We start from the raw sequence: 16004 nt of genomic DNA on the forward strand, positions 1-16004 counted from the left end.
TTGTGTATGTGTTGTGAATACATATTTCTGAATTTCTCCTGAATAATATCTTGAAGTTCTGTGCAAATAACTTCATCCTTCTTTTTAATGGCATTCCAAAGCAGCAATACACATTTCCTGTAACCATGCAACCACTAATGGGTACTTGAAGTGGGTTTTTGTCATTCTTCCCTTGTACAAACCCTGAAAGACTGAACTTTAAAAACCTCTCCAAACATTTCCATTTTATCCTCTTCTTCTGTAGGCTCTTGTTTGTTCTGTTCTTTTTTTCCTTCCTTCTTTCCTCCCTTCCTTCCAGCAGACTTGCAGGTTCTTGCAGTCACAAAATGTTCTCATCCCAGTAAAGAGGAGAATCCAGTTAGACAGGTTTTTGGTTTGCATGAATTCTTAAGTTTGCAAGTAAGTCTCACAGCTAAAAATCAGCTAGCCACTTAGGCTAAGTATTTAGAAACAAAAGAATTCATTTTTTTCCATGGTGGCACCAGGTCTGACCCCTGTGAGAACTTCTGAACACATCTTCACTCTGTAGTGTGTGGCTTTGCCAGAAGCCTGACCAGCGTGTGATAAGTACTGGGAACATGGGATGTACGGTTTGCTGTGTGACTGTGAACAAATGTCTTCACTTGCTGGGACAGTTCCTTTGCATTTAAGATACAAAAATAAGACAAATTTCTTTTATATTTCAGGATTTGATTAGAGAAGCACATACTCTTTGTTCCCTTTTGGAAACATAGAAGTACAAGTACTCATCATAATATGAAACCATTGAAAACTATAGAGAAAAAAACAAATTATTCTTAAGCACACAACTGTTTTTTTGTTTGTTTGTTTTGTTTTTTGAGACAGGGTTTCTCTGTATTGTTTTGGAGCCTGTCCTGGAACTCGATCGCTAGACTAGGCTTGGTCTCGAACTCAGAGATCCCCTGCCTCTGTCTCCTGAGTGCTGGGATTAAAGGCGAGCGCCACCACCGCCCGGCTTGTTGTGTTTTTTAATGAAGTACATAGGCACCATTGAGGCTGAGGCAGGTAGACTGCAAAGACTTCAAGGCCAGCCTGGACTACACAGCAAGTTCCAGACACCTAGATACAGGGTGAGACTGTTGTCTCATAACCAAAATCAAATAAAGCACAGATGGAGGGAGGGAAGAAGGAAAGAAATTATAGTATTCTCACTTTTCCCACTTAAATGTTCTATCATTTATCCAAATTTCTTTCACAGCCCATTGTACTGACACACACATGTGAGTTCGGGAGGCTGAAGCAGCCATATCACCATTTAAGGCAAGCCTGAGTGACCCGATCATATCTTGTAAGCATTGTGGTTTGGATGGAAAGGTATTCTGGCACTCTGGAGCCAAAGAATACCATAGGTCACAGTAAGCATAGCAGCTTATGCTTTGCTAGGTGCAGGTTTCCCCAGCGAAAGAGTTACAGCCCTGCACTGGCTCCGGCAAAAAGTTGTTACTTCTCTCCTCCACTCCATTCTGGCAAAGTAAAGTCTCCCCCAGACCTCAGTCAAGAGATTTATTGAGAGGGAACATGTGAAGGTTTGGGGGTGACAGATTTAAGCTGAGCATTACACAGCCTCACTGCTGCTAATGTTGAGTACTTGGATTCATCTTAATTTTAAGTTACTTTGCATACTAATTTGAACACGTACTTGGGTTCATCTTAAGTTACTGTAGTATACTAATTTAAACACTACAGTTATATAGAATAGCTTAGTAGCTTCAATTATTTTGTAGCTATGCATCAAATATATATAAATAAGAGTGAAAACTGAAGCTCCCTTAAAGCCACAGCCTCTGGCGGAACCTACGATGACTGATGTATATCCTTATAGGCATTTTTTTTTGTCTTCACATACATTACTTCCTTGAAAATGTAGACCCTAGCTGTCATATTAATAGATATCCACTTTTAGAAGTTTAATGTTGCTAAATTTTCCTTTCCTCAACACACAGCCATCTTCATTACTGATATGCACCAATACACACGGCCAGGAATAATCCAGTAAAGTATTAAGAACAATGTATGAAACAAATCTCAATACGGAAATTGGTTAAGAAGGGACAGGAAATACTGTGAAATGAACTGCCAGGCCCACAAATTACACCAAACACTGGAGTGTTTTAGCAGGTAATTTCTATTGATTTTTAGGTAGAGAGAGGCTGCAAATAGAGAAAAATAATCTCCGTGAAGCCAAGGAAACAAAGGCTCCACCAGTAACCTAGGAGTGGCACCTGGGTTGCTTCTGCAGGGAAACTCCGCATCCTCACCTATAAAAAGCAGCCAGGGGACCCTTTATGACGTCAAAATGATCGACAGGGAGCTCATCCAATACGTCTTCTAGCATCGGTCATTTCCAGCCAATCGGGTGGAATCCTGGGTCTAGGGCGTTTCCTCTGACTCCGGCCCGCCTCACCTATGCATCATCACCCTGAGCCGACAGCACAATTGGCCCGGGCGCTGGGGCCGTGGTTGCGTTGTCACCGGCAATGAGCAGCGCGAGGGCGATAGCGGCTGCTTCCCTGCGGCGCCTGCGCACTGGCGTCCGGAGGCCCTTCTCAGGTACCCGCCGCTCGCGGTCGTGGTCCGGCGCAGGGTACCATGCCGGGGAATATGTGAAGGGGAGGTCACGGGTGTCACGGGGGAGACGTTCGTTGCGTCACAGGCGCGCGACGTGGGGTGGGGTTTGCCGAACACGTCGAGGTGATTGACGGGAACAGGCGGACTATCGCAGGATTCGCTGGGGGACCGAGTGATTACCAGCTTGTGAAGTGCAGACTTGGAATTTGAGTGTCCTGCATTATCATTGTAGTCTCCACCGGGACTTCTGTCGGCAGCGTTAACCTGTTAGAAATGCAGATTTTCGGGTCCCGCTCATTATCTACTTGGGTTATGTGTTTCTTTTTTAGATTTTATAAAATTAGGATTGTGTGAGCGCTTGTGTGTACAAAGTCAAGTGCCAGAGGAGCCAGAAGCGAGGTTTGAATCAAGATAACAAGCAGTTTGTGAGCCCCGCTGTGTGTTGCTGCTGGAAACCCAGCTCAAGTCCTCTGCAAATGCAGTACACACTCCTTAACTGCTGATCCCTCTTTCCAGCCTTGGTGTCAGTATTTTTCTCAAGCTCCGCATGAGACTTTGCATTGCAAAATAGAAAGGTTAAATTCGGAATGGAGAGAGGTAGTTCTGGATTCAGGTCTGAATCGCATCATCTGAGAAGCCCCTGAAAACACATCTTAAATTTGCAAACAGGCCGAGTAGTGGTAGTGCACACCTTTAATCCCAGCACTCGGGAGGCAGAGGCAGGCGGATCTCCAGGAGTTTGAGGCCAGCCTGGTCTACAGAGCGAGTTTTCAGGACAGCCAAGGCTACATAGAACCATTTGTTTTCGTTTATGAAGTCACGGCTTCCTTTGTCTCATTTAGCCTCATGATAATAAAATATCTTAAGTGTGTTTCTCCTTTAGAAAGAAAATAAGCCTTGATATTGGGGAGGTTTTTATTTTGACTTTGAGACAGCATCTCACTCTGTAGCTCTGGCTGACCTGGAACTTGCTGTCTCACAGGCTGTCCTCAAACTCGCAGAGCTCTGCCTGCCTCTGCCTCCTGATGCTGGAATTGACTGGGGATTTTATAGATAAGAAATACCTATACGGATTTGGTTAGATAAAAGGACAAACACAGCCTTCATGATCCTCTTTGTCATTATTGAGTGCCTGAATCTAGATGAGAGGTGGGATTTTAGGGAGCAGTGCAGTATGTTCCCAGTAAAAACACAATCCCATTCATCACACCTCAAAAGCCAGCCATATGAACTTGGCCCTTGCTGTTTCTCAGTAACGTTTTAAAAGTGTTGCCTCTTTCTTTGCTAACAAGCAAGAGAATAGGCAAACAAGATTGTGTTGAGAAGTGGAGCCATCTCACCATTTCTGTCTGCAGACCCAACTTTCTTCAATGAGACAACCTGGCTAGAAGCACAGGCCCTTGAGCTTGAACACAGAAACACAGCAGGTCACTGGTTGTGTCCCATTGTTCTCCCATAAAACATAGGCCACAGCCCGTAGCAACCCAGCTTCTGAAGACAGTCAGGAGTGGTGCCTTACACCTGGCAGAAGACCGAGGGGTTCTGGGTTTGCTTCTTGGACTCTGTTCCGTTTCTGGAGTCAGTGTGCTGCGAGAGGCAGAGCATGTCATGTACAGTAGACCAACGCTAGTTCCGCTCCTGCAGAATTCATCCTCCTTTGCACACACAGTGTGTTGTTTGTCCCAGGACTGCAAAGACAGCTCTGTGGTAGGTTATTTCCCCCTGAATGCATCAGGCCCTGGGCTTGATCTCCAGTATCATAATAAAAGTACAACATTTCAAATTCTACTTGATAGCAAAGTTCATATTCAGGACTCTGACTCATACATGCCAGACTCACCCATGGCCTTTTATCTGAAGACCTTAGGCCTTCTTAATGGAAGAGCCAAAGATGTGTCCCAGATGAGCCTTTTCACCTGCTTTCTAGATGTAGAGTTAACCAAAGTGAAAAGAAGCATCTTCCAAAGACCTGGTAGTCATAACACACAAAGAGCCTGTGACACTTTAAGTAATGCCAATGTAGGCTGCAGCTAGAGTGACAAGTCAGAGGACCTGTGGTTTCTGAGGGACCTGTGAACACACCTTACTACAAAGACGTTCAGGGGTGAACATCTGAGATCCTCTCATCTAGGGCTTGGAGAGTATAAAGGAAGTGTTTGCCATCCGGGTTCCTCAAAAGAATTTACATTTAAAATGGAGTTTAGTTTGAGGTCAAACTTAAGCTGTCAGACTGGGTCTCAAGTCAGCTGTCCATGGAACCGGTGTGTTAAAAGAACTTCTAGGTCCCCACCTGGGCTGCCAGACTTTGCACCCTAAACCTTTTCAGGTTATCAGCAAGGGTCTTCTTCCCAGGGAGACTGGGGAAGAGCATCATGGCTCCACGGGCTTCTGCTGTACACCTTGGGAGGGGAGAGCCTTTCCCAGAGCAGCTGTCACGTGAGCTGTCTGGTGAGGACAGGCTTTGACCTTTCCAGGTGGCCATATGTGTAAAGTGAAGCCCAAAATCCTACTCCTTAGGTGAAATCTTTTGGGTTTGTGCATCGCAGATGACAAAGAATGTGTTGATAGACATGTCCAGCCCTTGGGACTTGTTTATGGCCTTGGTTCTAAAATGTCTTTCATTCTGTCTGCAAAAGGAGACAGGAGATGGCTCAGTGCATAAAGGTGCTTGCTGCCAAGCATAAAGGCCTGAGTTCTGTACCTGGGCCCCATATGGAAGAAGGAGAGAACTGATCCCTGCAAGTTGTCTTCTGACTGCCACATGCACATCAACGCACACACACACACACACACACACACACAATTTTTTTATTTTTAGAATAAAAGACCATCAATATTCTGTGTGGATAATGAAGGACTGTTACTTGCATTTTCATTGCAGACTATGGAAGAGGCATTGTCAGGTTTCACAGTTCAGGAATGACCTTAGACAATATTAACCGGGCAGCCGTGGATCGAATAATCCGGGTGGATCATGCTGGTGAATATGGAGCAAACCGAATCTATGCAGGGCAGATGGCTGTGCTGGGCCGGTCCAGTGTTGGCCCTGTCATTCAGGTGGGTTCTTCCCTAAGTCTCAACTTGGTCTATTGCACTGGCAATGAATGTGAAGCCTGTGCTAACCACTTGCCTGTCGGTCCCAAAGGGAGGTGCAGGGAAACAAAGAGAGCATGTTCTGTTTATGTAAAAGCACATATATAAATTGAATATGGCTGGGTTTGGTCTTGCATGCCTTTAGTCCCAGCACTTGGGAGGTAGAGGCAGCTAGCTCTCTGTGAGTTTGAGGCCAGCCTGGTCTACGTAGGAAGTCTTGGGTCAGAAAGAAAGAAAGGGTAGAGAGGAAATGTAAAAGAGAGAAAGAAATAGGGTGTAGAAATTGAGTGTATTTGTGGTGTAAATGTTTTGTGGCATCAGAGATTGAAAATCCCTTCACTGGGGGCATGTTCCTCGTGCCAGGTTATTGTAGGCTTGTCCTAGCACAGAGTGCCAGAGAGAGGGGTTTATAGTCCCAAAGATCCAGGTTTCCTTTCCAGCTCTCTCACCTTCTGCAACCTTGAAGAGGTCACATAACTTTTAGATTTCCATTTCCCTGTGTGTAAATTAGCCTGTAAAACCCCTAACTCATTGGGTTTGGTTGGGGAATAAACAAGCTCATATGGAACTATTGCCACCCTGCCTAGCATGTGGTAGCTTAGCATGTTGTCCCTTCAGGTTCACCACAAACATCCCTGTCCCCAGAGCTCATTCCATGTGTAAGATGGTGTACATCTGCATGTAGCCCCTGCGCCTCTGCCTTGAAGCATGTCAAGGCTACTGAAAGTCCCCCATGCCAGAGAATACCACACACTTGGGGTTCTGTTTCCCAGAGAGAACAGTCTGCGTGTTCTCAGGACAGTTCTTTTCTACTGTTTTCACCTGTGGTTGCTTGAACTGATGGCTCAGAACCTGGGGTTCCAGAGAGTTCATTGCAAGCTGACTGTGCTGTGAGTCTCAGGGGTAACGAGGCATAGCGTGGATGACAGGAGTAGCCTCCAAAGCCGTGTTGATGGCATCTCACCATCAATCATTGACTGGCCTACCTTAGCTGCTCTTGTCCTTCTGTCCCCATCCTTTGTGTCAGGTCTAGAAGGAAATTACACCATGACGGACTTTTTGCCCTCCCAATTCTGAATGGGGTCAGCATCTTGCACACAAATATGGAGCCTGGACACTGAGGTGTGTGGGTCTGGAAGGTGGCAGTGGAGCTCTTGGCTGTGTCTGAGATCCAGCTTCAGTTCTTCCTTTGCCTTGCAGGCTCTTTTCTTTTTTGAGAGATTTGCTTTTGTCTTATGGATACGTAAGGGATGGATGACTCAAGTTCTCATCATTATAAATTTCCTTATTGCCTCCTGTGTGCTCAGCCATAGCAAGTCCTCAGGGTATAGGAAGAGGCCCCTGTAATGCTCGCCTCTTTTTGTTTTGTTTTGTTTTTTAGTTTTTTTTATTTTATTTTTCCAGAAAATGTGGGATCAAGAGAAGGACCATTTGAAAAAGTTCAATGAGCTGATGGTTGCGTTCAGGGTCCGACCTACAATTCTGATGCCCTTGTGGAATGTGGCAGGCTTTGCACTGGGTAAGTGTCTGTCCAGGAGCCACTTGGGCTGTTGGTGATGGATTGGTTGTTCATGCCTCTGTAACTCTTGTCATGCCCTCATCCAACCTTTTTTATTTACTTAGCGTTTTCCTAAACTTAAATTGAAGCTGATTGAACTGTTTTTGCTTATATGACTTTAAGATAGACTCGTCACTTTCATAAATAGAAAGTATGATACACACAGAGGGAAGGTAGATAATGTAGTCATAGCCAGATAGTGACTCCTGGTGATGCTAACCTGAGAGTAGCTTGAGTGCTGGGCGTGGTCACTCACCCCTTTAATCCCAGAACTCTGGAGGCAGAGGCAGGCAGATCTCTGAATTCAAGGCCAGCCTGGTCTAAAGGGCAAGTTCCAGGACAGCTAGGGCTACACAGAGAAACCCTGTCTTGAGCCCCCACCCCTAAGGGAAAAAAAAAGGAAGAAGAACAAAGAACCTAGGGTAGCACTCTCAGCTCCTAGCAGCAGGGCCAAGGCTCATTGAGCCTGACTCAGGTGGCAGAGGCAGGGGGTGGAGAATATGAGCCAGCCTGGTTGCACAGTAAGTTCCAGGGAAACTTGGGTTTCATAGTGAGGCCTTGTCTCAAAAAGGCAAAACCAATCAAACCAACCAAATAAAACAGAAAAATGCATTCAAAAGAACTTTGTGACTGACATCTAATAACGAGCTCGAACTACTTCCTAACATGGAGTGACTGTTTCAGAGCATTCATGGGAATATCTAAATGTTCAGTAGTTATGCTTAGCAGGTACCACTGACAACTCGTTAAACATCCCCAGATGTAGGGCCATAGAAACCTTGTGTGTTGAAATCCGAGGGCCTTGCTGAGCCGGCCTTGCCCTTCACTGGCCTGGGGATAGCTAGTCCTGCCCCTCTCTGGACACTGCATCAGGAGAGCTGGTCCTGACACTCATGAGAACACCCCCCCCACACACACACACAACTAACGGTACTGGGAGAGATGGCCTCGCTCCTCACCACAGGTGTGGGAGAGCTGGCTTCACCCCTTGACTGAGGGAGGGGACAGTCCCAGGGTACAGACTGACTAGCTCAGCTACTTCTCAGGCCTACACCCTGGGACCTGAGTTAGCATCTTCTCCATCTTCACCTGCCGGAGTGTGTGAAGGGGCTGGTCCTGCAAACAACAACCGTAGTTAGGATCTCCATGACTCAGGACAATAGCAGGATGCTTTGTAGTTTTGGTGAGGGTCTAATGATGATTATGTGCCATAGGCCAGAGGCCTTGAACCAGACAGGTGACTCATTGCAATGAGCTTTTGTGGGTGGGGCTGATTGGACAAAAGGGTATACTGGGTGACAAACTGCAGCTCCCAGTGACACTAGGACAAATGAAAAGGTGTTGGAGAGGCTGAAAAGACAGAGAACCAATGTGGTTCTTGAATTTTTTGTTTTGTTTTGAATTAATTTGGGGGAGTTCTTTTGTGGGGTGATGCTGCAGGGGTGAGGGGTAGATATGGAGGGGCTGGGAGGGGAGTGAGATTGGGGTGTGTGATGTGAAATTGCTAAAGAATTAATGAATAATTATGATATATATCTATATATATTATATGTGTGCAATAACCCTACCAGCCCAGATGTCAGGAAGCCTCACAGATGTCCTTGACCATCAGTATGTGGCTCATGCTTGACCTTGCTTGATGATTGCAGGGGCAGGAACTGCCTTGCTGGGAAAGGAAGGAGCAATGGCCTGCACTGTGGCAGTAGAAGAGTCCATTGCTCACCACTACAACAACCAGATCCGCACGCTGATGGAGGAGGACCCTGAGAAGTATGAGGAGCTGCTGCAGGTGACTGACTGTGCTGTGCTTGAGGGGAGAAAGGGCAGGTGACAGGTAGTGAGGAGAAAGAGGTAAGGGTGCTAGGGAGGCAAGACTGGGGAGGGGGGGGGGGAGAGTGAGTCCTCATCTAGATGAGACAGAGAGGCCACAGGGCTCCGGCACAGGGAAGCCCAGAACTGATGTTTCCTGAGTCTGTGTCTGTGTGTCCTCTGCACGTCTGTGACTCAACACATGGGCTGTACACAGAAGATACCAGCTAACATGCTAAGCTGGACAGAGAAAAGTCCATGAGGCCTCAATCTACACAGAACCATAGGCAATGGAGGGAAGCTGAGACAAGAGAGGTGGCCTTCTCTAGGGAAGAGCACACACATCGGTTGTCTGGTGCCAAAAGGTCAGGCCTGGAAACATGCATACAGGTAGCATTATGTAGACCCAGCAGGTTATATTTAAATATGTACATACAAGCACATATATACATGCAATAACAATTAGTGAAAGAAGAGGCCATAAATTTGAAGGAGAACATTGGGGAGGGGCATATGGGAAGGCTTGGAGGTGGTAAAGGGAAGGGAGAGATGCTGTAATTAAATTATAATTTCAAAAATAAAATTTAAAAAATGAGTGACTGAAATGCTGGAGTACCTCAGGTAATTTTCTACTGGAAAATTAGCCCAGGCTGGTCTTGGATCAGTGGGTACAAGGGATCCCCCTGCCTCAGCACCATCCCTCTATCCCCAGTAGTTTTTTTGTTTGAATTTTGTTTGTTTTGCTTCTGCCTTCCAAGTGCTGGAGTTGTAAGTGTGCATCACTGTATTTGGCTATGTGGTGGTGTGAATGAGAATGGCTCTCACAGGCTCATATATTTGAATGCTCATCAGGCAGTGGCATTATTTGAGTAGGATTAGGAGGATTAGGAGATGTAACCTTGTTGGAGGAAGTGTTTAGCTGGCAGTGGACTTTAAGATTTCAAAAGTTCAAGCCAGGCCCAGAGTCTCTCTCTTGGCCTGCAGATCAGGATATAGCTCTCAGCTACTCCTTCAGCACCCTAGGTGTCGCCATGCTCCCTGCCATGCTGATAATGGAGGAACCTCTGAAACTGTAAGCCAGCCTCCAATTAAATGCTTTCTTTCACAAGAGTGTCTCTTCACAGCAGTAGAACAGTGTCCAAGATAGGCCACAACTCTAAGTTTTTAAAAACCTAAACCAACTGTTGGCAGTCACCAGCCTGCTGGCCAAGCTTGTTTCATAAACAAGTCTTATTGGAGCCACACCCATGGTTTACTCTTGCAAGGCTGCTGTCCCCACAGGAACGGCAGAGTGATCGCTGGCCTTTCATAGGAAAAGCACGTGCACCTCACCTCTAGACTGTGATGAGCAGCAGGTGACCTAGAGTGCTGACTTACTTCCACTTGAATTCCTTTTCCTTCTCAGGTTATCAAGAAGTTTCGAGACGAGGAGCTTGAGCACCATGACACCGGCCTGGACCACGATGCGGAGTTGGTAGGGACAGACTGTTGCTGGTGATATTTGGGGACTGTTTTAAAGGTGGAGGGACCAAAATTTTCTGTTCCCAGAAAGAGAGTTTTGGAAGTAAAGGTCAAAAGGCAGGGAGCCAGCTACTTGACAGAAAGCACTCAAGCTCAGCCTTGGTCCAGAGTGAGGTTCTTGTGTCCTACTCTGTTATCATCCCAAGAAACAGCCTAGGGATCCAGTGGCCAGAGATGCTTCTAGCAGTCTGAATGGCTTTTGTTTCAAATGAAATGATTCCTCAGATCCTGTTTCCTATCCAGAGGAGCCAAAACCCTGCCCTACCAGTGAGTCTAAGTTTGACATCTAACACAGATACACCACATGTGGTTTGGTTGCTGGTTGTTTAGGTGCTAGGGTTGAACCCAGGGCCTTGCTAGGCAAGCACTCCACTGCTGAACAAGCCTCTTGCTCTGTTTGCCTATCTCCCCGCCCCCCACACCACCAAGTACTGTAGACCAAGCTCAGGGTGCTATGCACGCTAGACAAGCACTGTCCCACCCAGCTACATCCCAGCCTTTTGTTCTCCACAGGCTCCAGCATATACCTTGTTGAAGAGGGCTATCCAGGCTGGATGCAGTGCAGCAATATATTTATCAGAGAGGTTTTAAAGTGTGGCTGTTGATCCATTTCTAGAAAAAATGGTCACTTAGGGAGTGGCTGTTGCAGAGGAAGAACTGTACAATTATCACTGTGTGTGTGTGTGTTTTTTTTTTAAATAAACTACAAGAGGTGGTCGTTGGGTTTTTTTGTCATTGTTTCTCACTAATAAAACTCTCTGGCAGCTGGGCGTGGTGGCACACGCCTTTAATCCTGGCACTCTGGAGGCAGAGGCAGGCAGATCTCTGAGCTTGAGGCCAGCCTGTTCTACAGATCGAGTTCCAGGGCAGCTACTACACAGAGAACCCTTTCTCAAAAAACAAACAATAACAACAACAATCCAAAAACCTCTTTGGCACTGGTTTCCTGGCTTTTCTTCTGCTGTGAGGGTGGCAGCCAACCAACTCTGTCTACCTTATGGGGCATGCAGCTGGTCTTCCTTCAATCTTGAGTTAATTTCGGCCTGAGACATCAAGAATGCATCATTCATTAGTTAGTAGCAATCTTTTCTTAATATTTATTTTATTTTTATTTGTGTGTGTGTACATTTGTTTTGGTGTCTGTAGAGGCCAGAAGAGAGTGTTGGGACCGATCTCTTGGTGGTGGAGTTACAGGCAGTTGTGAACTGGGACCCAAACTCAGGTCCTTTGCTTAGTGGCAGGTGCTCTTAACCCCTGAGCCATCTCTCCAGCTCCTGCATGGATCTTTAAGAGGAAAATAAATTAAGATCGCAGTTAACAAAATGTCATTTAAAACATGAGGACGTTTAAAGTGGGCTAAGCAAGACTGGGAAGTCCACCTAGGAAGTGACTGCATCTTCTGAATTCTGCATGGTGTGACAAAGCACTGGGGTCGGAATAATTAAGTCTCTGGAAACCCTTCACCCAGAGCTGATGGTGTTAGAAGTTAGTGGTTGAATCCCTCACCTGAGAGGGGGTACTGTAAGGGAGAGGAGACTGGGAGGTGGTTAGCTAAGGGAGCAGAGCCCTGAGGAGTGGGATTAGTGTCCTTATAAAAGTGAGGCCTGAAGGAGACTCAGTCTCTTCCATGTCATGCCACAAAAGCTGCTGTCTATGGGGATACAGGACTCACTGGACACCAGCCTGTTGATACCTTGATCGTGGACTTCACAGCCTCCAGGACTGAAAACAAGAAGTTTTTACTGTTCATAAGCTCCCCAGCTGACTATATTTTAATAGCAGCCCACATAGACTAAGATAGGACAGCATTACCCCAATCAAAAGAATACACTTAAGTTAGGCATGGTGGTGCAGGCCTATAATCCCAGCACTTAGGAGGTGGAGACAAGAAGAGCAGCAGGAGTCCAAGGTTATCCTCAGCACAAGTCAAGTTCGAGGACAGCATACATGACACCCTGCCTCATCAAACAAACAACACAGTAAAATACGGACTTGTGGATTATTTGAAAATTGACTTATAATAATTTCCATGAGGTCTGCTGCCCCCAAATAAACTCTCTTGACTAAAACTTAGCACTTTTGTGAATTATTTTATAATTTTTTTAAATTTCAAAATATATTGAAAAACAAGATCCAACTGAGTGTGCACAGTGTGGTGGTGCACACCTGTAATCCTGGCACATGGGAAGCAGAGGGAAGTAGGTCTCTGCGAGCTGGAGGCCAGTCTGGTCTACAAGGCTACATATCGGACTCTGTCAAAAACCAAAACCAAAACGGCAGTAAAAAGATCAGCACCCTCCATCACAGCAGAGTCCTCTGGAGCTTCCTGGAGACTGAGGCGGGAGTCAGAGGTCAGCCTGAGCAATGCAGCAAGAAACAAAAAGAAGTTTGTAGACCAAAACGTTTGGCTTAGTTAGGCTGGCCCCAGTGGATTCCCATCGTAGCTTCCCCTCATCAGCACCCCATGGTGGGATGGGGCTTGCTGTGGTGGCTCTGGCTTTGGAGGACAGTGGACACCAGGTAGTTTCCACCAACATTCTGCAACCCCTTTTCTGCAGTTCAGTGGAGTTAGTACTTGGGAGGCTGAGGCAGGAGAATTACAAATTTAGAGCAAGGTAGGGACCATAGTGAGATCCTGTATCAAGAAAACAAAACAAGGGGCTGGAGAGATGGCTTAGCAGTTAAGAGCACTTGCTGCTCTTCCAGAGGACCTCAGTTCAGTTCCCACACCCATACCGGGCAGCTCACAACCATCTGTACCTCCAGCTCCAGGGGATCAAACACCCTCTTCTTATGTTTAAGATCAGAACACACATACACATGAATAAAGATAAAATTAAAGAAAAGCAACGAAAGTCATTTTGACTTTGTGACCAGGTAGTAGCAATGCATTAAGCATGAGAAGAAGGTAAAGATGGCTGCAGACTCTTCTGTGGTGGGTTACCATCAGAAGTCTGTAGTATATATAGTTTGGTGTAGCTGACAAAGCCGAGCTCAGGTTGCTGCTGTGTCTACACTGTTTCATTAGTGGCCATTTTCTTTCTCTCCTGTGTAAGATCAGTTGTCCTAGTATACAGTAACTGGTGGGAGGGAGGGGAGGGGAAGCTGAAGACATACTAAGGGTAATGTTTTCAGGCAGTTGATGAACTATGAAAATAGACTCGCAAACCACTCTGAGCTCTGTCCTGGCTTGCTCTTTACACCCCTGTCTCTTAATGCCACAAGCGCCAGGTGCACCCTTGGCCTCCTGTATAACCCTCTCACTTCTGCTGTCTAATTGTGAGTATTTGTCCTGGCCTTCCATTTTCCAGCTGTCTATCCAGTGCCTCCATTTGGAAGTTGGAAAAAGTTTTCAGGCTGAATTGCCCCGAACTGAACCCTTGCCTCCCTGTATTCCCAAGTCTGCTTCCCCGGTGGGCTCCATGGTAAATAATAGTGATGTCAATCTTCTGGGCCCAGGTTACCACAGTCACCCCCGACTCTGCCTCTGTCACCTCTGTCTAGTTGTCAAGGATGTGATATCTCTATGTGAAAACCCTTTTAGCACCTTTCATGTTGCAATTGGAATGCAACCACTCACTCCCCTCCTTCGTCTAGATGGTTCCAGATGCTTCTTTCATGCTCTTGTTCTCCCAGAATCCATTTTCACCTGGCAGTGTCCTGATGAGCAGCAGTAAGCCAGCTCAGGTTACAGTGCAGCTCAGAAACCTCCACTCCGACTGACTTGTTCCAGCTCTTTTGTAGTCTCCATGGTATCAAACCAGATTCCAGGTGACCGGGCCTTCTGCGGTCCATCCCTACCTCTGTTTCAGCATTGGCCTCCTGCATGTTGCACAAATGCCAGGCACAGACCCGTCTGATACTCCTTGCAGTGGCTATGCCCTCTGCCTACAGTGTGTTTCCCCCAAGACAGTGGCTGTCAAATCCTTCACCACACCTATTCAAGTTCAAACTCCATCATCCCCCTTCAAGAAGCCCACTGTAGTAGCCAGTTTCTGTCTCTGCAACCAAAATCTCTGTGATAATAAATTGAAGGTTCTAGCTGGTGTTTTCAGACTACTGTTGCTTGGCCCATGTGCTGTGGTGGACAAAGGAAGTGTCTCCACTTTGGACAGGAAGCCCAGAGAGGGAACCTGGACAGGTAGTGAGAAGACATAGTCCAAGCACACACCTCAGCGAGTTACTTCTTCCATCAAGGACCTGCCTCCTACTTTTCCACATCCTCAGTATGGTCATGGTATGGCCCCATCAGAGGATTAACCCTCCTAGTCTGATGTCCCTGAAATGCTCTCATAGACACTTCCAGAGAGAGCTTCACTAACTGGGACTTCACAAGACCAACCCCACCAGGCTGGGGGGGGGGGGTCCTGGATAATGCGCTGTGTAAGACCTTTATGGTATCTGACTCTGAGATCCAGATCTTTGAGTCTTGCAGAACAGGTGCTCAGTGAACATTGGATGGGACTGAATGAAGAACTAGCTCTTCTGTGGTAAAGGGTACTTTCAAATAACTGCTTACTGGACACTCCTATGTGTCTCTCAGCAAAGATTCAGTGGAGATTCATGTCACCAGGGTCCAACAGGCCGTTTTCCTGTGCTTTTGCTAATGGTTTTAAACGTACCAGCTGGACTTCCACATGTAAAGAATGAATTTGAAGCCAGATGCAGTGGTGCACACATTTAATCCCAGCACTCAGGAGGCAGAGGCGGATGGATCCATGTGAGTTTGAGGTCAGCCTGGTCACATGGTAAGTGCTGGCCAGTCAAGGGCCACATAGTGATTTTGTCTCAAAGCAAAAAGTTTGACCTTTACAGCATATATGAAAATCAAGCTACAATACACTAAAAATCTACATGCGTTTTAGTTTACTTTCTCCTGCTGCAATAAAACACAACCAAAAGCAACCTGATGAGGGGGAAGGGTTGATTTGGCTTTCACATCCTAATCACAGTCCATCTTTAAGAGAACTCAAGGTGAGAACCGGGAGGCAGGAGCTGATGAAAAGGCCATGGATGAACACCACTTACTGACTTGTTCCTCATGGTTTGCTCAGCCTGCTTTCTTATACAACCCAGGACGACCATCAGCCCAGGGGTGGCACCACCTGCAATGGACCCCCCAGCCCCCCCCACGCATCAGTCATCAATCAAGGAAATGTTCCACAGAAAAGCTTATGGACCGTCTGGTGGTGTCCAAACACAAGGCTCTGAGAAGAAAATATGCCTGTATGTGTGTCCTTGAGTCAAGCCATCTTTCTTAGCTATGACGTCAGAAGCACAAGTGCAAAGGGAAGACCAGAGGGCTGGGGGTAACACTTGCCTAATGTATGCCAGGCTCTGGGTTTGAATCCTACCACAAAACAATGAAATCCAAGTCACTGAGCACCATCAAAACTAAAAACCTATGCCATAAAGGTCAAGACACTGAAAAATT

At 46.4% G+C, this 16004-nt stretch overlaps 1 protein-coding gene and 1 long non-coding RNA gene across 2 annotated transcripts; one reads left to right on the top strand and one right to left on the bottom strand.

Annotated features, from left to right (window-relative positions):
* Positions 1 to 61: 61 nt before the first annotated feature.
* On the bottom strand, positions 62 to 2417 carry LOC121143591. Its single transcript, XR_005880842.1, has 2 exons — positions 2280 to 2417; positions 62 to 638 (listed from the first exon to the last, which is right to left on the bottom strand). It is a non-coding gene; the product is annotated as an uncharacterized LOC121143591 (long non-coding RNA).
* Coq7 (coenzyme Q7, hydroxylase) lies at positions 2414 to 11288 on the top strand. Its single transcript, XM_005075621.4, has 6 exons — positions 2414 to 2571; positions 5471 to 5646; positions 7087 to 7201; positions 8890 to 9029; positions 10455 to 10523; positions 11084 to 11288. The coding sequence occupies exons 1-6, from the start codon at positions 2499 to 2501 to the stop codon at positions 11159 to 11161; spliced, it is 651 nt and encodes a 216-aa protein (XP_005075678.1). The 5' UTR covers positions 2414 to 2498; the 3' UTR covers positions 11162 to 11288.
* The last annotated feature ends 4716 nt before the right edge of the window (positions 11289 to 16004 follow it).

This window comes from Mesocricetus auratus, unplaced genomic scaffold (genome assembly GCF_017639785.1).
Source record: "Mesocricetus auratus isolate SY011 unplaced genomic scaffold, BCM_Maur_2.0 Super-Scaffold_4256, whole genome shotgun sequence".
Lineage (NCBI taxonomy): Eukaryota > Metazoa > Chordata > Mammalia > Rodentia > Cricetidae > Mesocricetus > Mesocricetus auratus.

What these genes read in the sequence shown, in the direction of transcription:
- Coq7 (XM_005075621.4), top strand. Translation starts at nt 2,499, where the DNA reads ATGAGCAGCGCGAGGGCGATAGCGGCTGCTTCCCTGCGGCGCCTGCGC. An exon ending in CGTCCGGAGGCCCTTCTCAG is followed by an intron (nt 2,572 to 5,470) that starts GTACCCGCCGCT and finishes TTTTCATTGCAG; the next exon opens with ACTATGGAAGAGGCATTGTC. An exon ending in AGTATGAGGAGCTGCTGCAG is followed by an intron (nt 9,030 to 10,454) that starts GTGACTGACTGT and finishes TTTCCTTCTCAG; the next exon opens with GTTATCAAGAAGTTTCGAGA.